Here is a 24,475-nt window from a genome sequence, read left to right as displayed (position 1 = left end):
AAAGAATGGGGAACAATCCCCTTTAAATGTAAAAACCTATCTTATTACCACAGAATCTAAATTAAAGAGAATATTTAAACTTCTACAACTTTATTTAAAATGTAGAGGTTGACAATAAAACATTTTGCATCAGAGACTTAGACTTGTTTAAAAAGGGTTTAAAAGCATCCAAAATTATTGTACAATGTCACTATTGTAATTTGAGGTTTTGTGGCTTAAAAAAAAAATCTGCTCTTGAGTTTCATTAAGAGGTAAATCAGCTTGAAGTGCTGCACCCAGCATTATATATGATGCACTTTGCCTCAGGTAAGACAGTAAAGCTACTCAGCATACAAGAGCTCAAGATAGAATTTTAAAGCAGAGAATATAGACCTTAACAGAATTTGATTTTGTGTGAGGCACCTAATTATGTTTCTGTACAGATGTTAAGTGACACCCAATTTATTTAATAGCTATTTATTAATAGAAAATGAAAATTCTGTATTGTAATCATTTAAATAAGAGGCAATATCTATAATCTTAAAACACACACCCAGAGTTGTTGTCTGTCAACTCTTTCTCCAAATAGCACTACAACCTCAGAATTATTTGCAACAATTACTGAAATTAAAATTCTAAATGTAAATGTAGAATTACTCACGTCACACCTAAATCCATATACACACATGGATTTTATACAAGTAGCTGCATTTACCTGACATGTGAAAGACATGGGGTGAAAGTAAAGTCCTGGCCCTAATGAAGTTAATGGCAAAACTACAATTGACTTTAATAGATCCAGGATTTCACCCATGATGTTCAGTAGTCCTAAGAAAAATGCAAGAGAAGCCAATTTTAAATGGTATTTCTGTTTCAGGGTGCAGTTCTCATTATTTGAATTTGGTACATCTTCCAATTGTGACTTCTATTTCCATGGTCTTTCACAGACATTTTTTTTTCTAACAACAAATTATTATGAAGGTTTCATAAGAACTTCAAAAAATCACATTATGCTTTAAATAGAAACTTCACAATTGGTGCACTAAAAATATTACAGCAAAGAGTGGCAGAGATATGAGCTAGTTAGAATCAACATCTGTGATTACAGAAAAAAGTATAGGCTGAAAATTGTTCTACAAGGCATCAGGTAAGATATCAAATACACTTCTATCATTATAAGCAATTAGGTGGGATCTTTTTTAAAGTGTTCTTTGATGTGAGATGTGCTATTTCCATGCATAAGCAATTCAAGTATGGCCATTTTACATCTGAATTGCACTTCATCATCACTTCACTTATGGTTAAAAAAATAAAAGTAACATTCTTTTATTTCTCTAATCCACAGTTAAATATTTTTTGAGTCCTACATTTTCTCTACAAACAAGTTTACTCTGAAGTAGACAAAAGAAAAAAATCAAGTACATCATATTAAAAGTAAATATAAGCTTACCTAGCAGCGTACCAGAAATTCAGTAAACAGGAGGTTTAGAATTAGAGGCTAGGTGCAGGCCAATAAGAAGCCAATAGTGATAATGCATTAGGTTTTATTTTGATTACTCTTTTATCCCAAACAAATTAAAATATGCAATTAATCAAAAGGAAATTGGCAGGAAGTATGATTTCACATTACAAATATTATCAAGGCAGACGAATCAAAACAAAAGACTTAGGGAACATAGAACTTGTCATACCGAATCAGACTCATGGTCCATCTAATCCACTTCCTTATTTCTCTGAGAATGGCTAGTACCGGATGCTTCAGAGAATGGTGCAAGAAACTCTCCATTAGGCAAATGTGGGATAATCAGCCCCCCTCTAAAGGTCTCCTCCAAATTTTTAATACTTAGTGATTGGCTTAACACCTGAAACAAAGGTTTTATAATCCTTCAGAAATGCTATGCTAGCATTAACTATTATAACTCTGGATCAGTGATACTCAGACTGCGGCTCGCGAGCCACAAGTGGCTCTTTAATGTGTCTCCTGCAGCTCTTAGGAGCACATGATATTAAAACACTGTGTGATTTAATTATTAACCAATACAAGTTATTAACCAATCGAGGTGCTTTTACTATGTTATTAACAAATTGTAGTTGAAAAAATAATAATACTTCAGTCATTTTGCTGTGAGATATAGATATAAACTAAATTTTTCCCTGTCATACTGTTTAAATAAATACATAGTACTATAGTAAATTAAACAAATTCAGACTAGGGCTGACAAGCAATTAAAAAAAATTGTGATTAATCATGCTATTAATCATGTACACTTTGTATTCTGTGTTGTAATTGAAATTGATACATTTGAAAATGTAGAAAATCATCCAAAAATATTTAATAAATTTCAATTGGTTAACAGTGCGATTAATCATGATTAATTTTTTTTAATTGAGATTAATTTTTTGAGTTAATCTCATGAGTTAAGTGCGATTAATTGACAGCTCCAATTCAAACTACTATGACTCTTTTGATCACACTGATCTCTAATTTGGCTCCTGAACCTCTGATGTCTAAGTATCACTGTTCTGGATATTCTGGTTATCCACATAAATCCCAATCCCTCTTTGAATATTGCTAAATTTCTGGTTTCAATGACATCATGCAGCAATGAGTTTCACAATCTAATTTCACATTGGGCGAATAAGTATTTCCTTGTATCAGTTTAGAATATGTCTTTTTAATTTCAATGAATGTCCCCTTGTTTTTGTGCTATGAGACAGGGAAAACAGAAATTCCAATCTACCTCCTGTATCTCTCTCTCTCTCTCTCTCTCTCACACACACACACACACACGCACTTCTGTCTCTTTTCTAAAGTAAAACAATCCCTTTATTTTCAATCTCTCTTCATATGAGAGGTTTTCCATATTCCTAATCAGTCTCATTGTCCTTCTCTGAATACCCTCTAATTCTTCAATATCCTTTTTAACATGGGATAGTCAATACTGCACACAGTATTCCAGATGAGGCCATGCCATTGATTTATATAATAGCATTATATCTTTTTCTATATTATTCTCCATCCAGTTCCTTACACATACTACCATTGGTTTTTTTTACCACAGCTACACATTTTGATGAGGCTTTTCACTGAGTGTCTAAAATGATGTCCAGATCCCTTTCCTGAGTTTATACAACAATGTAAACACCTATAAAAGTTCACTAAAGCATCTGTTAGAAAGGAAAGGGGAATAAAATGTCAGACAAATAGATACCAACGTTTTAAATTTGACAAGTCATATCCAAAAATCAAAAATAAATTACTGTTCACACTCAAAATATGGTATTCTCAATCATACGTACCTCATCGTATGTTATGTCTTTCTTTTCTTAGAAGAGCTACATTACTATCTGACCTAATAAGAAAGACCTTGGCATTGCAGGAATCTTTTTTTAATTATTAATTATTATTATTATTATTATTAATTAAGCTTAATTTTGCTCAGAAAGCACCATACAGGTTAGAAATATTAAAGATAAAATTGTAGTTTGCAAGCCAAGAATACTCTTCGATCTTGAGTACCACTGAAGATATCACATCCAATGAAGGGAGCTGTAGCTCACGAAAGCTTATGCTCAAATAAATTAGTTAGTCTCTAAGGTGCCACAAGTACTCCTTTTCTTTTTACTGAAAAGTTCAGGGAATAAAAATACTTCTGTAGTCTAAAGGAAGAAATTCCAAGCCCTGCAGCTGGTTTGACCAGCTGGGCAGATGCCTGGGAGTGGGTAAAAAGATATTACATACACACAGCCCTACAGAGTGGTTGTGGAATGGCTACATGGAAACAGCTTTGGCCAAAGAGCTTTTATGTGACCCATCTTCATGAAGGAGGAGGGAAAGAACAAGAGGATATGTGCTGTGGCTAACCATGCCCTATCCCCTGATTGCTGTGCACCGGGAGTTCACTCTGAGTGAGGCATGCAACCCCCACTCCTCCTCCAGATCATATTCATAATTTTCCCTGTTGTATGACAAAGTCAAGGTCAATATTACATTTACGATGGAGGCAGAAGATGGTTTCACAACAGAGGATTTAACAGAAATACAAGTTATGTTCAGAATGCTGAATGAAGGATCAAATACATAGAATAGTCTTTTGCAGATACCACTTCATCCTTAAGAAATTCACGTATTCTGTCACTGAAATAGAGGATCCTAACTATATAGTTCATCACCCACAAAATAATGTTGTCGCACAAAATAATATACAAGAAACCACTAAATCACCACCCTCATAAAAAGACACCAACTTATTTGGGACTCTGGCAAGGGACCATACTAGACAACATCAGCCATGCCATTTTAATGGGGAAGATGCATCATTTTGCTGATTGACAGAAATGCAATGAATGTAATGTGCTCCCTAGCAACAATTCTAATTACGCGAGTGTGCCTTTTATGAAGGTTTTAGAGTAGCAGCAGTGTTAGTCTGTATCCGGAAAAAGAAAAAGGAGTACTTGTGGCACCTTAGAGACTAACAAATTTATTTGAGCATAAGCTTTCGTGAGCTACAGCTCACTTCATCGGATGCTTATGCTCAAATAAATTTGTTAGTCTCTAAGGTGCCACAAGTACTCCTTTCCTTTTATGAAGGTGAATTCAGCTTTGATCATGTAATTAATCAAACAAAATTATAAAAATGCACCTAAAGCTCCATTCAGTAGTATAACTTTCTGAGCACAGTAGCTAAATAATTTTCAAGTTCTCCATTGCACTTGTTAGGCTTTGACTTAGTACTTTTTAGAGCCCCATTTGTTTGGATTGATGGAACTGTACGTGCAGAAACAAGAGCATATAGATTTCCAGTTTATTTACTTCTCGAAAAGACTTTTTCTGGACCAATCCATGAGTTACTGTCAGAGGAGACTCATTCTGGGTAGGAGAATTTTGGCCTTTTGATTGATATGTCTGCCTGCCATTTATCCAAGGCCATAAGAAAACTCCATTATGCCAGATTGTTGGAGGTGTATTGCAGAAACTAATTTTACGGGTAGGAAATTCATTTTTCTGAGACACTTGGTTAGTAAAGTGAAATCTCCTCTATTAGCACAAACCCCAGTGGAAACAATAATATTAAGTGGCTATCCTGATTGTGCTGCAAAGATAGGTTTCAGAATGGTAGCCGTGTTAGTCTGTACCAGCAAAAACAACGAGGAGTCCTTGTGGCACCTTAGAAACTAACAAAAATTTATTTGGGCATAAGGTTTCGTGGGCTAGAACTCCCATCTTTTCAAGTGTGAGGTCACACTCCCACCTTTTCATGCCTTTATACCTGCTCCTGTATTTTCCATTCCATGCATCTGAAGAAGGTGGTTCTAGCCCACGAAAGCTTATGCCCAAATAAATTTGTTAGTCTCTAAAGTGCCACAAGGATTCCTCATTGTTTTTGCTGGAAAGATAGCCATTTTAGTTTCCAGATTTGAAAATAACCATTGTACAAAGCATTAGACATATGCATATGTGTATGAATAACTCTTATATTGCAAAAAGAAAAGGAGTACTTGTGGCACCTTAGAGACTAACAAATTTATTAGAGCATAAGCTTTCGTGAGCTACAGCTCACTTCATCGGATGCATTTGGTGGAAAAAACAGGAGAGATTTATATACACACACACAGAGAACATGAAACAATGGGTTTATCATACACACTGTAAGGAGAGTGATCACTTAAGATAAGCCATCACTAGCAGCAGGGGGTGGAAAGGAGGAAAACCTTTCATGGTGACAAGCAAGGTAGGCTAATTCCAGCAGTTAACAAGAATATCAGAAAAAAGAAAAGGAGTACTTGTGGCACCTTAGAGCCTAACAAAATTTGTTAGTCTCTAAGGTGCCACAAGTACTCCTTTTCTTTTTGCGAATACAGACTAACACGGCTGCTACTCTGAAACCTGTCAAGAATATCAGAGGAACAGTGGGGGGTGGGGTGGAGGGGAGGGGAGAAATACCATGGGGAAATAGTTTTACTTTGTGTAATGACTCATCCATTCCCAGTCTCTATTCAAGCCTAAGTTAATTGTATCCAGTTTGCAAATTAATTCCAATTCAGCAGTCTCTCGTTGGAGTCTGTTTTTGAAGCTTTTTTGTTGAAGGATAACCACTCTTAGGTCTGTGATCGAGTGACCAGAGAGATTGAAGTGTTCTCCAACTGGTTTTTGAATGTTATAATTCTTGACGTCTGATTTGTGTCCATTCATTCTTTTACGTAGAGACTGTCCAGTTTGGCCAATGTACATGGCAGAGGGGCATTGCTGGCACATGATGGCATATATCACATTGGTAGATGCGCAGGTGAACGAGCCTCTGATAGTGTGGCTGATGTGATTAGGCCCTATGATGGTATCCCCTGAATAGATATGTGGACAGAGTTGGCAACGGGCTTTGTTGCAAGGATAGGTTCCTGGGTTAGTGGTTCTGTTGTGTGGTGTGTGGTTGCTGGTGAGTATTTGCTTCAGATTGGGGGGCTGTCTGTAAGCAAGTCCATGCAAGAAGTAAGTTTTGAAGAGGGACTTGAAGGAAGATAAGGTGGTGGTTTTACAGTTTTTGATGGGAGTTTTTTTCCCCCCATACATAAGGAGTAGCATGGGAGAAAGCACAAAGTTGCCCATGTGAAAAGTGGACTAGTATACAGTCAAATTGGGGAGGACTAGCCTATGGAGGAATTTGAAATTTGGGGAAAGAAGTTTGTATTTGATACAATGGAAGAGGTAGAGCCAAAGGAGGGACTTAAAAACGTGGGTGATATAGTCAGAGCTAGGTACATGAAAAATGAACACCACACACACACACACACACACACACACACACACACACAAAGCAGCAGCAGCAGCATTTTGAGTGGACTGAGGTGGGAGGTTGGAGAAGCTAAGGCCATAGAGGAGGCAACTGCAGTAAATTAAAGTTTATGGTTTTCTTTCAACCCATGAAGATGCAATTGCCTGTACTGAATGAGATTTAACAAAAAAAGAGGAGAGTGTTCCCTTTCTTTCAGATTAGGTTACAATATTGCTCTATCATTCCATCTTGCTATGATAACATGAAAGCATGTTGTTCTCCCCTCCTTCCCCAAAAAGGGTGAAGGCTGACTTCTCTCCCTGTCTTTCTTTCTGGGAGAGAAGTCCATTGCTGAACAAGCAAAAGAAGGCACTGCAAAGAAACCTGCAATGTGGAGAACAAAAACAAGGATGTGAGCCTCTCCAAATCCCTGGAGGACTTGAATCTGGAGGTAGGAATATGTGAATGGCTGTTTTGCAGTTGCAGCCCCTAGATATTTAAGAGCCAGTTTTAGAACCCATACTCACAAGGAAAACTTCCCAACTGGAAAAATCGGAAAAGATAACTAGAGAAAAAGTTACACAGAGGGAAGGATGCTTTGAATTGGCAAAGGCCACTCTGTGAGAAGACCCATTAACAAGGAGACAAAATTAGCCCACACATTTTCAAGAGCTGCTTTCATTTATTGCAATTTTACAAATATGAAAAAATGCGAATAGAAAAAGAGTCTTCATCAATCTACTCAATTTCTGAACTACATTTTGAAATGAAAACAAACCAATTTACTCACTTGGTTCTAATCAATAAAGTGAGTTAAAATTAACTGGAAGAAGTGCAGTGATTTCAGGGACAAGAACATCTACTCGTTCTGAATACGATATTTGATAACATTCAAATATTAGCATATATCAGCACTCTAAAGACATAAGTGCAATATATAGTTCCATAGTAAACCTCTACCTAGTTTGTTTCAATTTAAGATTCAAATCGAATGAGAACCTATTTTTTCTTATATTTCTTATTTTTTTGCGTTTGAGTGACCTCTGGTGGATGTTTGTACAGCAAAAACAAATTGTTCTTTGCAGGTTGCCTTGAATACTAAACTTTGCAAACTTTTATCAAAAGGTACTGAACTCCTCAAACAAGAAGCAGAGGGACTTTGTGCATACAGAAATTTAGAAGGGTTGATATTTTTTCTCTCAACGTGTGCATGAGTGTAACGTTGGGAAATGTGCCAGACTGACAACCTGCAGACTGAAGTCCTCTATTCACTGAACACCACACACACACACACACACACACACACACACACACACGAGTAGTTAAAGATTGACAATACTATCCCACCCAGGGGAATTTACCTTATCCTGAAGAGACTATTTCTAAGGGTAAGGAGATAGATAAAGTCTCTATGCCCATTCAGGGCTTGATCCTGCTTCTATTCAAGCCAACGAAAAAGCCCATGTTGACTTTAACCACATGGATTCAAGCCCTTAAGACCCTGGCCTCTCAGCTAAGATGGTCAAAACAAGTACTAACCAGGGCCACCAGTGTTAGGTTTTGTGAGGTAGATAATCATGTTCTAGGAACTGTACTCAGACCAGTCAGTCACTTCACATTACGTGTAGTTTAGATCCCCCAAGATGTTCTGACTGGCTGCAGCCTGTTGTGACACCCCAGCATGCAACTTGCTTCATCAAGACAGCTATCTCAGAGTTCTAACTGAAGTATTAACTGGCTCATAAGGAGACAAGTAAGGGGCATAATTTTTTAATACAATTCAGAGTACAATTTTTAAAGGAATTATTTTTAATATCTCAAAAGCATAGAATCATCAAACATCTCAAAACTGTGCCTTATGCTTTAGAAAACATCACAATCTCAGCATGAGTTTGTGGTTACATGTCAACCACAGAGCCGTGCTAGTACGTGCACTCAGCTCACATGGCATCAGTGCAAGAGCTAGCCAATGTCAGTTTGAGGAAAATACACCAAAAAAGTCACAGTATTAAAAAATATAATTTTAAAAGTTACTAGTATTTATGTTCTTTGAAGTCAGACTGTCCAGCTTTGACACTGCTGTGATGACTCAATAGGCACCACAGCAGGCACCAATTAGAGCTCTGCAGGTCTAAAGATCTCTGACAGCTCCCTTCTACTCTTCTTCTCCTGAGCCAACCATACTTTGGAAAGTCAACCAGTTCTTTATACAGTTTAAAATGATTTTAAAATGTATATATTTACAGATTACTTTGAAGACATCAAAATGTTTGCATTGGATTCTGCTAGGATGGGTCAACTGTCTGGTCTCACAGTATGTTTATTAAAGCTGAACAATACTTTTAATCTATGGGTGATTGAAAATAAAAATTCTTCTTTGGGAAAAAAAACTTATTTAGAATAATTATCATTAGGGCTAGAGTAGCAAACATACAAGCTGGAGATGAACGTTCATGAAAGATATTTTCCCAGCTAATCTACCAAAAATATTAAAAATAATCTGATCCATATACCAGATGGCTCTGGAAATGACAATAGCTCTTCAGTTTGAATGTGCCCCAGGTCAATAGTTTATCCGGGGTCCAAACGCTTAATGGTTGCTGTGTGGAATTCATCCATACTCTCAAATCTATGGGCTTTTTGAGTTTATATGGAAGATCACCAGAATGGGACACAGTCTGGGCAAAAAGTAGTATTAGCTCAGTGCAACAACTGCTCAATTTCTTCCTTTAAAATCACTTAATGGAAGTATGTTTCATGAGTGTTTGTTATTCCACACTTTAGATGGGATAACATATCTGCTATACTAATTTGATGGGAAATGGCTAGCCATATGCGTTTATAATAACATTCTACTGGATGTAAAGATTTCCTAGGCAAATACCTGAAACCAAAAACTGTATGTGTATCTTGGAACTATCCTTTAATGTCTCTGACTTCATTAAAATAATATCAGGAAACATTGCCACATCTGAGAGAAAGAAGCTAAAGGTGACACTGACACTGCAACCTGGAATTCAGGTAGAATGCAGTTGGTAACAGTGCAAGCTTCTGAAGTAATCTAGAGTCTTTCCCCAATATCTGATGTGTGATTTTAAAAAATATTGCCAGTAATTGTGGAATAAGATTCCAGATTATCCAGTAGAATTCTCATCTTTCTCAGAAGACAAACACACGTCACAAAATGCTATATCAAGATAATTATTATAATTATAGATAATAATGAAAGGATTATGCACAATGTTTTGTATGGTGTATCCCGAAGACGGCAACTGGAATAAAAAAAATAAACTATGAAAACTGTAGTGCTACATATGTAGTTAGCTATTGATTAACCAACGACTGTGTGTGCCTAAAGTGCTAAAACTCTCTCCTGAAGCCAGATCTGTATACTGAGGATGTGTATTTGTGTTAGGAGAAATTTTAGCAACTGTGCTGTTCATGTGTTGATGTCCACTGAATAATAGGAGGTAGGCATGAAAATCTCTTCAGTTGTTAATTTCACTGGTTTTGTAGAAATCTCATCAACCTTAAACAACACTTTAGATAAAACATGAACAATTGGCTGCCACCAAGTTCAGGAGTTTTGTGTACATGTGTCATATGCAAATAGTAAAATTAAAATGAAATGTATGTGTAGGAACAGTCTTCTGATTAAGTCATGTCAGCTAACCATCAGTATGTGAAAATTTATAAAGGATTCAAGTGGTATGGAATAAAAACATTTGTTTGTTCTCTGTACTAAATAATTTTCCCCTGCATATTATGTTCTAGAATGGGTGGTGATGGTGGAATGTCAAACTGAGTCCCATTCCTACATCCTTTTAGTTATCAAATTTATTTTGCTTTCTTTAAAACAATAACAATAATAATTACCTTTGAGGATAACTGACTACACAGAAATCCATCATAGATTTTTACATTATTCCAAAATTCAGTAAAGTGTTGTGATAGCCTAGTGACAAATACCTGCAAAACTGAGTTTATGAAAAAGGCTGTAAATATTGCAAGTCTGCCAAAATATATTTGGAATGACCAAAAGAATAGCATAAATATATTACAACATGCATGTATACATTTAGCTGATAGGATGCACTGTATGCCCATTTTCACATTTGGGGGGGAAATAAAGCAGAGCTCAATAAAAGCTGTGAAAATTTCTGAGTTTGCAAATAAAAATATCAATAGTCTTCTGAATTTTTGGCAACTTAAATAATCAAAAGGTAACTTACTTCAGTAACAGGTACATTTTCTTTAAGTTCAGTTGTATGCAATGCTAGTAAAGCAATCACCCTGGCTACTTTGGCACGTCTGTGAATTAAATACATTTGTTAGCTTCATGAAAAAAATTAAAATTTGAAAAAGAAAAAAAGATCAAACAAGTTCAAAATCTTACTTATTTATAACGGTGTATTGTACACAGTGAGTACAACAGAGGTGGGCAAACTGCGGTCCGTGGGACCATCCTGCCTGCCCCCCCCCCGCTGTCTTCCCTCCCCTGCAGCCCCCAGCTTGCTGTGCCGCCAGCACTCTCGGTGGCAGGGCTGCGTGCTCCTGCCAGGCAGCATGTCGGCATGGCTGGCTCCAGCTCTGAGTAGCATGATAAGGGGGTGGGGAGGTTGGCTAAGGGGCAAGGGTCCTGGGGGGCAGTTAGGGCCTATCATGGGACAGGGGGGTTGGATAGGGGGTAGGGTCCCCGGGGGGGATGGTTAGAGGCAGGGTGTGCTGGTAGGGGGCAGTCAGGTGACAAGGAGAGGGCAGTGGTTGGATGGTTCGGAGGTTCTGAGGGGGGCAGTCAGGGGGCGGGAAGTGGGAGAGGGCAGATAGGGGGTGGGGGCTGTTAGAGGAGGCATAGCTTTCCCTACCCGACCATCCATATAGTTTTGGAACCCCGGTGTGGCCCTCAGGCCAAAATGTTTGCCCACCTCTGGTGTACAATATGTGTATTGTACACAGAGTGTACAGTACTAAGTGTATGCAGTTTTGAAGCACAATTTTACATTAGCAAAAGCCCAGAATTTTTTCTTAGACACACTATCCATTGCCCTTTAAAACGGCATTTTATTTCAGTAGCTCAGTTGATTATGACTTTGGCAATTACCTGTTCAAAATGTCATGATTCTCCCCTTCGTACAATAAAGCGTATGTTACTATGAATATTACCTAAATTATTCATTAATCACACTCATCTACATTTGTTTAAAATACAGAAAAGCCATCATAAATCATTTTAAATATTTGACTCCAGTTGTCAAAATAGATTCCAATGCCAGAAATGAAGTGCATGTCAGAAAATTAATTTGAGATGAGAGTTAAAACTATCTTTTTAATTTTAAAAATAAGTAATTAAAAAAAAATCAAGCTTTCCAATAAATAACCAGCAGAGGGCATTATTCCATTATAATTTTTGACAGGATTGCTTCAAAGAAAGTCTCTGACATTATGGATATTTTACTTAGTTAGGGTAGGGGTTGGTTTGTTTGGGGGTTTTTAATACACTACATCATAGAATTCGTAGGTGTAATTTCAGATCCTTTATTTTTTCTACTCAATTTTGCATATTATTGTTGAGAGATTTATTCAGGAATATAAATTTTAACAGCACATCCAATTTGTAAAAGAAATTGAAAAAGTTACTCTTCCTTTATATAAATATCATTAATTAAATCTAATGAGGCAACTCTTATTTTATAAATAATAAATGTATTCTAAGTAAAATCACCAACCGAAAGTTGAAATTGGTAGTGGCTAAAATGTAATGGATCTTATTAGGCTTGAGGTACTAAAGAAATTCATATCAGTACACATACCATTATATTATGTAATGTCTGTGGTCATTCCTCTTTCAAGGTAAACCATAGCAGAATTGACATGGCATAAACAAATGCTTAAAGTATGCCCTATAAAATATTCAGCAACAATCAGCATTTGAATAAATTCATTTGTAATAAGTTGTTTGTTACTTACATATCCCAATTTGGAGCTACCCGCAACTGTTGTATTAACAATGGGAACTAGAATAAGGAATAGATAAATATACATTTTTATTTCTCAAAAAATTCCCTATTCATGTAGGAGTATATAGATATAAGACTTATGAAAATACATATTAAGATTTTTTTTAAATGTCTGTTTTGTACTCTGACTACAAAACCCTTGGGTGCTGTTCAAAATCCATTGATTCAAAAGAATGTACTGACAATTTGGAAAAAATCTTCAAAGTTTATGTTCCTAACATTTAAAAAAAAAAAAGTGAGAAATTTTTTGAAGCTTTGCTTAAAAATATATTGACCAGATAAAATAAATATATACTAGAAAAATTGTGATCTGCCAACACACACAAAGGTGAACAGACTAGTGATAAAAATTTGAAATGGCTATTCATCTGAACTAAACAAATCAACCAACCAGCTTACAAATTCTACGTTACTCTGCAATACAATTGGCTAATATCAAGTCTAGTATCAACTGAGTATTCAACACACCATCTGTTTCCAGCCCTCACACAGGCTCTATGATCTAATATGTGTCTGTCCCCAACAGTTATGATCTTATTTAGTCTAATGCATGTGTGGGGAAAACTCTGCCCTTATTACTCCACTATTATAATTGCAATGACTTTATTGAGGGCAGAATTTGAGTTCAATGGAGTTAGTGGCACACATGTAAATAAGGGGAAATTAGGCCATGAATGTTTACCTTCAAAGAAAAACTGAAGGAAAAAAAAATCTCAAAATTCAAAGCTGTGAACTTATTTAAAAAGGCAGTTTATTATATTATAATAATTCTGAGAGTGTGTAGATCACTTCCATAGTTAAAATACAAAGAAGGGAAGTGCAAGTTTTTGCTATTTTTGCATACTCATGACTGAAAAATGAATTAGGCCACCACCCAGAGACCAGCAAAACTGATTTCCACATGCAGTTTGTTTCCTTAATGGTTTTACATGTTTTAGAAAACATGTTTACCATCTATAAAGGTATGGTCAAGGAGGATTGTCTAACATTTTCATATGCACATTTTTTTTCCCAAAAGCAGTTTTCTGTGTTACAGCTTTTATAAATATCAATTTATAGCATCTTATAACATTTCAAGGTGCTATTAATGCTGGAGACAGTTTAAATAATTATTTAATTAACTCTATTAATGTAGCAAATCATAAGAAACAAATTCATCTGGAGTCTAAGAGACAGACAATGCTCCATAACTTCTTTTCAAGAAACCTAATTGGTACATTTCATTGCTTTGTCCTTAATTGGCTGTACTGCATGTGTTTTTATACCAACAGGTTCTTAAAATAGAAGTAAAGGGCACCATTGCTAAAGGCAGCTGACTTTTGCTGCAATGGCTGGTATGTGAACCATGCTGACCCTCTGGGAACTTTAGTACTTACCAGCTGTGAGCTGATTAACCTGGTTGCTACTTCCTTGTGGCCAGCCACAGTGCACAGATAGCACAGCAAATTCAATTTAGCTCGCGTTGCCCCTGTGTTCTTCTCAGTGGAGTCAATCAATGAGCACATTTGTTGCAAAAATTCATTCCAGTCCATTTCTTTCAGAGATGATAGCTTCTCAACTGTACACAAAAAATGTCAGCAGCTGTTTAAAGATTATGAAATGACATCTTTGATTTTACTTTTAAATACTAAAATATAGTTATGTCAACATGAACCAAAGTAATTTTAAAACTTTTGGATACAATCACAACTTTGATATTTATGACAACATTAAGGCAAAGAATTTAATTATTTTATTAGAATACAATTATGAGAATCATCAAAAAGACCAAGAGAAAAAAGGGGATACAATACATAACAGATCTATACAAAACTATTTTCAAAGAGTAAAATCCATTAGGTTCTTATTTACAGTTTTCATTTGGTCCTTGCTTCAGTAAGCCCACACTGCCTTCCCATGGATTAAAGGAAGTGATACTGTCCTCATTCATTCTTTAATTTTTAATCAGATGTCATCAATGGGAGTTCGCCAGAATAACGATAAAGCAAAGATAAGTAAAAAAGTCTGAGCAATTTGCTCAGAATCACAATTTATTTGAAGCATGTGTGCAGGTATGCATGTGCTTAAACAGTTGTAGCATCAGGACCTAAGTGACTTGAACAAGAGAGTCAGATCACAGCTGGGATTAGAATTAATTTCATGACTCCCAATCCATTACTCACAACATGTCTACAAGGAAAGCCATGAAAATTCTATCATTTCATAGAACTAAGCAATCCTGTCCATTCCTTCTTGCACCCCTAAAAATATATTTAATTTATTTTTGTAAATGGCATCCAGACATTTTCGTAGTGAATGTGTTGATTGTTCTTGGCAATATTTAAGGGGACTAATTCTCTTCTGTTTTCCACCAAATTTTACACTGGGATAACTCCACTGACTTCAAAGAAAGCACTCCTGATTTACACCAGCATAAGCAGGAAGAGAAGCAGACTTTGGGTATTTATTTTAACCTTGATTCTCATCTTTGAAAAGGAAAAAAGTTTAGCCCTCAGCATTGGTATTCAGCACCAGGCGAAGCATCTTTTTACAAGATATTTTAACTCTAGCCAAACAGTTGTTTGCCAGCAAAAATAAAAAAGCTGCAAACTATGCTAGTTTTATAGCCACAAACACAATCGTCCAGTTGTTAAATAAAATGTATCCAGCTATGGTATAGCAAATGACACTGGAACCCATTTGTAATGTAGATCTAACTATTCAGCTCCATAGTCAACAGTTTCAAAGTTGGATGCCGAAAGGCAGATACCTCAATCTACATTCAGGTTTCAAAGTAGCAGTCGTGTTAGTCTGTATTCGCAAAAAGAAAAAGGAGTACTTGTGGCATCTTAGAGACTAACAAATTTATTTGAGCATAAGCTTTCGTGAGCTACAGCTCACTTCATCGGATGCATTTGGTGGAAAATACAGTGGGGAGATTTATACACACACACACACACACACACACACACACACACAGAACATAAAACAATGGGTTTTATCATACACACTGTAAGGAGAGTGATCACTTAAGATGAGCCATCACCAGCAGCAGGGGGGAAAGGAGGAAAACCTTTCATGGTGACAAGCAAGGTAGGCCATTTTCAGCAGTTAACGAACATCTGAGGAACAGTGAGGGTGGGGTGGGGGAGAGAAATACCATGGGGAAATAGTTTTACTTTGTGTAATGACTCATCCATTCCCAGTCTCTATTCAAGCCTAAGTTAATTGTATCCAGTTTGCAAATTAATTCCAATTCAGCAGTCTCTCGTTGGAGTCTGTTTTTGAAGCTTTTTTGTTGAAGTATAGCCACTCTTAGGTCTGTAATCGAGGACCAAAGAGATTGAAGTGTTCTCCGACTGGTTTTTGAATGTTATAATTCTTGACGTCTGATTTGTGTCCATTTATTCTTTTACGTAGAGACTGTCCAGTTTGACCAATGTACATGGCAGAGGGGCATTGTTGGCACATGATGGCATATATCACATTGGTAGATGCGCAGGTGAATGAGCCTCTGAAGTGAAGAAACAGATTGACAGAGCCAGAAGAGTACCCAGAAGTCACCTACTACAGGATAGGCCCAACAAAGAAAAGAACAGAACGCCACTAGCCATCACCTTCAGCCCCCAACTAAAACCTCTCCAACGCATCATCAAGGATCTACAAACTATCCTGAAGGATGACCCATCACTCTCACAGATCTTGGGAGACAGGCCAGTCCTTGCTTACAGACAGCCCCCCAATCTGAAGCAAATACTTACCAGCAACCACATACCACACAACAGAACCACTAACCCAGGAACCTATCCTTGCAACAAAGCCCGTTGCCAACTCTGTCCACATATCTATTCAGGGGATACCATCATAGGGCCTAATCACATCAGCCACACTATCAGAGGCTCGTTCACCTGCGCATCTACCAATGTGATATATGCCATCATGTGCCAGCAATGCCCCTCTGCCATGTACATTGGCCAAACTGGACAGTCTCTACGTAAAAGAATAAATGGACGCAAATCAGACGTCAAGAATTATAACATTCAAAAACCAATTGGAGAACACTTCACTCTCTCCGGTCACTCGATCACAGACCTAAGAGTGGCTATCCTTCAACAAAAAAAACTTCAAAAACAGACTCCAACAAGAGACTGCTGAATTGGAATTAATTTGCAAACTGGATACAATTAACTTAGGCTTGAATAGAGACTGGGAATGAATGAGTCATTACACAAAGTAAATTATTTCTCCATGTTATTTCTCCCCCCTCACCCCACCCCCACTGTTCCTCAGATGTTCGTTAACTGCTGAAAATGGCCTACCTTGCTTGTCACCATAAAAGGTTTTCCTCCTTTCCCCCCCTGCTGCTGGTGATGGCTCATCTTAAGTGATCACTCTCCTTACAGTGTGTCTGATAAAACCCATTGTTTCATGTTCTCTCTCTGTGTGTGTGTGTGTGTGTGTGTGTGTGTGTGTGTGTGTGTGTGTGTGTGTGTGTGTGTAAATCTCCCCACTGTATTTTCCACCAAATGCATTCGATGAAGTGAGCTGTAGCTCACAAAAGCTTATGCTCAAATAAATTTGTTAGTCTCTAAGGTGCCACAAGTACTCCTTTTCTTTTGGCAATCTACATTCAGACACCTAAATAAGCAGTCTGGAATCCAAGAGCTGTTAAGAACCTTTAGTTCCCTTTGAAGAGACAATGAAACTTGTGCATGCTAAGCACCTCTGAACAGCAGATCACTTATTTACATTCATAGTGTATTTTGGCAAGTAAATGTCTACCTTTAATCAACCAAGTGTGAAAACTTTGGACTATGACTTTATCCTACAAAAGTATTTGTTGCTGTTTGGGGCCAAGGGATACTATATTTTATAACGATAACATTACAACAAAATCACTGATCAATATACATATCATACTAAATGGAACAGAATCTTACATTATTCCTCACTCCCTACTCCCACCACATAGAGCTGAGAAGCAAAAATTTACGAGGGCGAGATGCCATCTGAATTCCAAAAGGAACATATTTTTGGCTGAAATTCCTCTTCAAACATAATATATTTTAACAATACCTCCATAAATAGACCAAAAGGAAATATTCCAAAGGAAATAGTATTACAATCCTGATAACAATCAGCCTTTTGTTTTTTATAAATAACTTCACTTGATGCCAAAAACAAAACAAAAAAACCCACACACACCAAAAAAAAACCGCAACAAACAACTTTATGCTGGGCATTAGGAGCATTTCATAATTATAGGTAGGACTTGTAGCGCCATCATTTGTTATGGTTCAGCAACTCTTCCCATTATAAGACCCTTATTAGTTGCAAAACTTTAACCATTTGGGCTGAAATCTTCCATGCCAGGTATCTGCCTCAAGCTGAAATTTTTCTGGAAAATTTCTGCCAAAACAGTTCAACCCTTTCCAAGAATGTTTTGCCCATGTTAAGAAATTCTGGCAACCTTTTAAAAAGTGTAGTGCCTCCAGGCTTTGGAGCAGGGACTTGAAATGGGTCAGGGATGTGACTTTTGCTGTCCATGAAAATCCATCCAAATATCATCAAATTAGAAACCTTTGAAAACTCTCAGTTTTCACATGCTCAGGAGAGGTTTCTTCAATTTTAGCAGCTAAAAATCTCCAAAGATTCCAACCTCACTGCACATGCTCTAGCCTCTCATAGCTTCTATAGCTCACCAGAATGCACATTCACCATCCCTGAAGAGCAACTGAGCATTTGCCAGTCCAATAAAAACAGGGATGAAGCTGGACTTTTCCTGTAACTGCTACTCTGGAGCAGGGTGGGGACAACCAGGGAGTGTCTCTCCTGTGCTCTCAGTGACCCTTCTTGCTGGTACCTTGGCAGCATGGAGGAGCAAGCTGCCTAATCTGATTTGAGTAAGGACAAGAGCTAGACTGAGGATGAGGGAAAAGGATAAATTGAGACAAGGAGTCTAGTTAGACTGGAACTAGAGTGTGGGGAGAGAAACTGTTATTGGCAGCTCTAGGGGAAGAGGCTGGGACTAGTTGGTCAATGAAACAGACTGGGACCGGGGGGTGGGGAACAAAGGCTCAGAACAGTTGAGCAAGGAGACACAGATGATGAGGGAAATGAGGGGAGGAACTGGGAGTCAGCTGTTTGGGAGTGAGAGCGCTGATCAAAATGACAAGCCAGGAGATGGGGAGGACTGGGACTGGCTGAAAAAAACGGGACTGGGAGTAAGAAACAGAGCAGGGGGAAAACTGGATGAAAAGCCCAGAGAGGGAGACTGGGAGCTGGTGGGGGGCTGGAGGGAAGAGAAAAATCAGGTCCAATGAAGAGTCAGGAGGGGAGAAACTGGGACTGAAAAGAATAGTATATGATTGTGTAATTATAGACTCTATTGTAATGCATATACACAATCGGGCTGAATTAAGGTTGCACAGGTAACCTTAATTCTGTCATTTCATAAGTTTCAAGTGCTTGACTTTGGAACCCTAATAGTATTTTTAACATTTTTAACTTGGTTTTCATATGTAATTCATACTTAATTTTCCCTAACATCTGACTGTGTTCTGCAAATAAATTTGAAGCAACTAGAGCAAAAAACTCTTGTATAGTGAATTCCTGTAGTTAAGTCACTGAATCATGCACTTCACTATAAAGGGGTGAACTTTTCCTCCCTAGATTTAACAGCATAAAAGACACGGAGCTGAGTCACATGTGATCAGGCTCTCATACACTCCAGCTGTCTGCTGAAAAATGTTGGGACTTTGATCAACACAGTTGAACACACTAACTCCCAAATCCTGGGAGAGTCCAGCCAAGATTTTCAAAAAGACAGGCTTCAAAGTCCTTATGGAGCCATCTAAATAAAGTGATCCGATTTTCAAAAGTCTAAGCAATTCCAAATGGAGAGAGTTATTCCACTGATGAAAAACATACATATTGTATTCATTTATTTCCTAAAAGTTTTAATTAAAAAAAAAAATCAATTTCAGAAGCAACTAAAGTTTTCCTAGCTTTAGTATAATAACTGGAGTGCTTGTATTTTTGGTTTGCTATTTTCTAAATAGGGCCTAATAAGTCTTGCTTTCTTGTAGGCTGAGCTCTGCAACCCATGAATAATACATTCTCTTTGAAATTGGTATAAACCCAATAGAAAATTATCTCAAACTTTCTTTCAAACATTTAGCATTTAATATAACAAACTACATTGTAAAACAATTACCAATTCTTCCTTGAATATATGTATGAGATTCATTATCACAAAAACAAAACAAGGAGTCCCGTGGCATCTTAAAGACTAACAGATATATTTGAGCATAAGCTTCCATGGGTAAAAACCTCACTTCTTCAGATGCACTAGGAAAGTTATGAATTGCAATCAACGGGAAACTATGACTCTTCAGATGGAAAATTATGAAGAAAATGAAAACATGTTATGTAAGTAAGTATGTGCTACCATGTGAAGCACTTACACATTTTATCAACTTCATCAGGACTGTACCTGAATGTGCCGGTATATGTAACATTTTCAAGTCAAATCTAACTGGTGCTTGTTTCATTATCTGGAAAAAAATAAAATAGAAAAAAAACAGTGGTTTGACTCAAGACTATTTTAGATTTTTTTAAAGCATTTGTAAATATCTTTAAAGTAGAGAAACATATAAACACAGACAAAGCTAGACAAAAATATATTTGGCACATGCACCAATACAAGCCACTCCTACCATTATAATTTAAGTGTCAATGAGCCACAGGCCTAGAACCCAGGCCCACAAGGTTCATGGGAGCAGCCACGCTCCACAACCCTCCACCTAGCAGCCTGCTATCAGTAGCTTACCTGAGACCCATGTAACCCAGCCCTCGTGTGAGGCGCCACCCCGGAGGTCCAATTGGCAGAGTCCCAAAGCAGCTGATTGCCTGCCCGCACCACCACCCCCCGAAAGGCCATACCCAAGTGCTGTCAAACTGGGCCACCTTTCTCCAATTTATGTCAGCCACCTTTGATGACCTTCACCAAGCTCAAACAGGGCCAGGCTGCTCACAACTGGACAGCCCCTGCAACATCCATGGCCTACAGTGTTTTTTAGGCTTCACAAACTTCTACCTGAGGTTCATTTAGAATTTTTCAAAACACAAGCCAAGCCCCTTACTGCCATACTCCAGAACAACATGCAGTTCCATTGGTCACCCAAGGTCCTGCACATATTCAAGCAGTCAAAGCTTGCCTTCACCACAGCTCCAGTACTGGCCCACCCAGGTGCAATGCAAGCTTTCGTTGTGGAAGCAGATGTTTTTAGTATGTCAATCAGGGCAGTCTTATCCCAAAGGCAAATACTGCACCACGTCACCTACTACTTGAGGAAGCTCACCCATACTGAGCAAAACTACAAGAACTTTGACAAGAGCTCCTGGCAATTAAAATTACCTTTGAAGAGCAACAATGCTACTTGGAAAGGGCCCACCATCAGGTCTAAGTGTTCACTGACCATAAGAACCAGAGTTCCTGCAAGTCCCTAAACCAACAACAGTTCCAGTGCCCTATTCTTCTCCTGGTTAAACTTTACCAGACCAAGTGCCCAGAAATGGCAAGGCCAACACCTTGTCCCAAAGATATGGCTCTAACCCATGAGGTCCTAGTTTGGAATCCAAATTACAGTGTATGCATCTCACTGTTCCCATGTCCATATTGAATCAATTCATTGGGGGAAAAAAAAAATCAGCCAAGTGTTTTCCTCAATAACCTCTCTTATTTATATTAGCCAAAACCAGAGTTCCCACTGAAGGCAGAAGCAGATTTTTAAAATTCACAGTTAACATTAGGCTTGATTAAATACCAGAGATTGTAGAAAACTCTGCTGAAATCATGTCCTTTTATTCCCTGGTGTTTTACCTGAGAGTAATATTTATCTGGCAAACTGCTCTCAAACAAATGGTGGAGTCGAAGTTTTGGAAAAAGAAATTTTTTTGGAAAATGTCTCAGAGACTTGACAAAAAAAGGCCAGGCTCTGTCATGAGAAAAAAAAAAAACAAACCAAACCAAAACCTACCTGATCAATCATTAAATGTCACCTGCTCCTGGGCCTATCATGGTATACAGCAGGATATTTTGGACTGGCCTACACTTGAGTTTAAACCAGGTTAACTAGAATCATGTTTAAGAGTGGCCTTTACTGGAAAGATGATAACACAGTTTCCCTGGCCAGTGAATTCATGGATAAAATGCACCATCAACAGCTTTCCAAAGACAAAACAAGGACAAATGGACTCACCAGTCAAATCAAATGTACTTTTAAATAATGGAAAAAATTCTTTCAAAACAACACTATCCTTAAACAATTTAGATTGTTACAAGGAGATGATTATATGGGGGACTTAAAATGGTGAAACCAAGGAACAGTAACTATTAAAAACAAAGGGTTTTGTTTATTTTTCAGTTTAAAGCATAGATTTTTTTTAGTAAGTACAGACTGTAAGGCAATAGTCTTTCCACAGTTAAAATGACAGCTGCTTCCAGTACAAAATATTTCAGTCCAAACACCTGCAATTTATTAATTAAAAGTTGTTTAAAATAACTTGATTTTTTGCACATAGAAGCCATCACACCATTCAGCACAAGTGGCAGTCTCTGCTCAAGACTCTCAATACTAGAAGAGCAGGAGTTTTCCAGATCAGGATTAAGGTGAATATTTGTCCAGTGTTGCCTGCAATTTTACTCTCATTTTCAGAAACATTAAATTCACATTTTTTAGAAAAAATGATCATATGTTTAAACTCTGCCAATTTTTCTGCACCCTGCAAACATCACATAACAGAAGTCAGTGTGAAAATCTAAATCCTAGTGTAAAAGGATTAGTATCCAGTGAGAAGGCACCTACATCAACAAAGTTTAATTTTAACAGGCTATAAATAAATATCTGCCACGACTATATGTTACTGGAGTTTAGTAAGTGAAAGCAAGATATCAAAAGGTAAATCTGAAAGGGCACCGAATGCAACATTTAGTAGCTTCCACTAATTGTGGGAAACCCTTTCAGATTAATATTTGATTCCCAGATAAATCAGTTCTCCATACTGATTGTATAATAGGGCCATACAAAACTGCAGAAATCTTGTCAAAAGAATTAGCAGGTGACCGGGTGGAGCTGTTTATGATGGGAACAATAAAGGAAAGGAAAAGAGTGGTTGCCCTGTTTAAAGATTTATCTGTGCAATAAATAGCACAGCACAGCAAGTTCCTTAATCTACTCCTTAGTATTTTACTTTGCCATACCTTTGGATTGTCAATAATAGGGGTTACAAAAAGGTCTGACTCTGTGTAGATGAGCTCTTTCATCTTGGACTCCATGTCCTGCTGGCTTGAGTGTACACTTTTACCCTAGAAAAAGAACAATACTACAATAGTCAGGTTTGTAAGAAAAGTTTTCAAAATTTTTTGCAGCAATATTTCTTTTAAACATTAGCAAACTGCATTGTATGGATAACACAAATCCTCTGTGTTTGTATTATTTGCTTTATAGTAGTGAATAGATTCCTTAACTAAGATCAGGTCCCACTGTGGTAGGCACTATACAAACATACAGTAAGAGAAAGATGCTGATCCAATAGAAATAGACAAGTCAGACAAAGGGTGCTGAGACAAAAAGAGATTATGTGACTTGCCCAAGTCCTAAAAGTCTTTCCAGAATCAGGGCCTTATATTCATTTTCCCCATCCCAGTTACTGCTGCATATTCTATTACCACATATTTTTTAAAAAATTCCCACCAACCTACAGACACACTTTTCTTAAATCTCATATGAAAGAACAGGTATTTACATGCCAATTATATGGTTTATGCATCTCTTGAACAGTAGCATTGCTGGAGGGACCGGGACAGAGGCTGCTCCCCCACCAAGCAGAAGTGATGTCTTTTTAATTCTTTGGAGTTTTTTCTTACCTCGGTGAACATGTTTTGTATGGATAATGCCCATTACTTTGTCTGGTACATCTTTTTAATATTCATGGGGGTGGGGGGTAATTACCAACACCACAATTTTGCCAAAACGTATTCAGGTGCTTAACTTTACACACTGTGAATAGTCCCATTCAGAGAGTCAGTGTGAATAAATCTTTGAAGGATTATAGCCCAAGATTTCAACGGCCTTTTTAAAAATAAAGAAAAGGAAGTTGGGAACTTACAATCAACAGTTATATAAATGTTTAGATTATCATCATCATGGTCTCTAAAATCATATTTAAATCCAATCCTTTTATTTTATGAGACAATCTGTGGTAATTACTAGTATTTTGAGTAAACATATTCTTAGGAAAGAATAGCAACTCCAATTTTCTCATAAATGTCAAATGCAGTTGGATGAAAAACTATCAGCTGTGTTTTATGATCTGTAATTAAAATATTAACATATTCCTTTTGAGCAGCAAAGGTTGATAAATAGAAATAAAAATCCATTTATTTCAGACATAGCTACATGTTTAAAAAACAAAACTATTCATCGAAAAAACAAAACAAAACCCTGCAACTTAAAAGTTAATACTGCCACATCAGTTAAAAACAAAAAACAGAAAATATAAAGTATCAAGAAACAGCAGCTTTTAAAATCCCCACCTTTTAAAAGTCATACAAAATGATAAAATAAGATAAGGTACATAAAATTTTGAATAGTCTTATAATTTATATATTTTGTAAGAAATATCTACATATGTGAAAATTAACATTAGACTTTCCAGTAATAACCT

General features: G+C 37.2%; 1 protein-coding gene across 1 annotated transcript in view; it reads right to left on the bottom strand.

The window, feature by feature from the left end:
* The window catches only part of ULK4 (unc-51 like kinase 4), a 417,484-nt gene that overhangs the window by 349,577 nt on the left and 43,432 nt on the right, over positions 1 to 24,475 (bottom strand). Inside the window, exons 14-18 of the mRNA XM_043508874.1 lie at positions 23,010 to 23,114; positions 20,241 to 20,301; positions 14,143 to 14,324; positions 12,717 to 12,763; positions 10,982 to 11,060 (exon numbers count right to left, since the gene is read on the bottom strand). Of these exons, the coding sequence (XP_043364809.1) occupies positions 10,982 to 11,060; positions 12,717 to 12,763; positions 14,143 to 14,324; positions 20,241 to 20,301; positions 23,010 to 23,114 (474 nt within the window). The remainder of the gene's footprint in view (positions 1 to 10,981; positions 11,061 to 12,716; positions 12,764 to 14,142; positions 14,325 to 20,240; positions 20,302 to 23,009; positions 23,115 to 24,475) is intronic.

The sequence above is a fragment of the Dermochelys coriacea genome, chromosome 2 (assembly GCF_009764565.3).
Source record: "Dermochelys coriacea isolate rDerCor1 chromosome 2, rDerCor1.pri.v4, whole genome shotgun sequence".
Taxonomy (NCBI): domain Eukaryota; kingdom Metazoa; phylum Chordata; order Testudines; family Dermochelyidae; genus Dermochelys; species Dermochelys coriacea.
The sequence above is the reverse complement of the archived record's forward strand: the minus strand, read 5'-3'. Positions and strand labels throughout refer to the sequence as shown.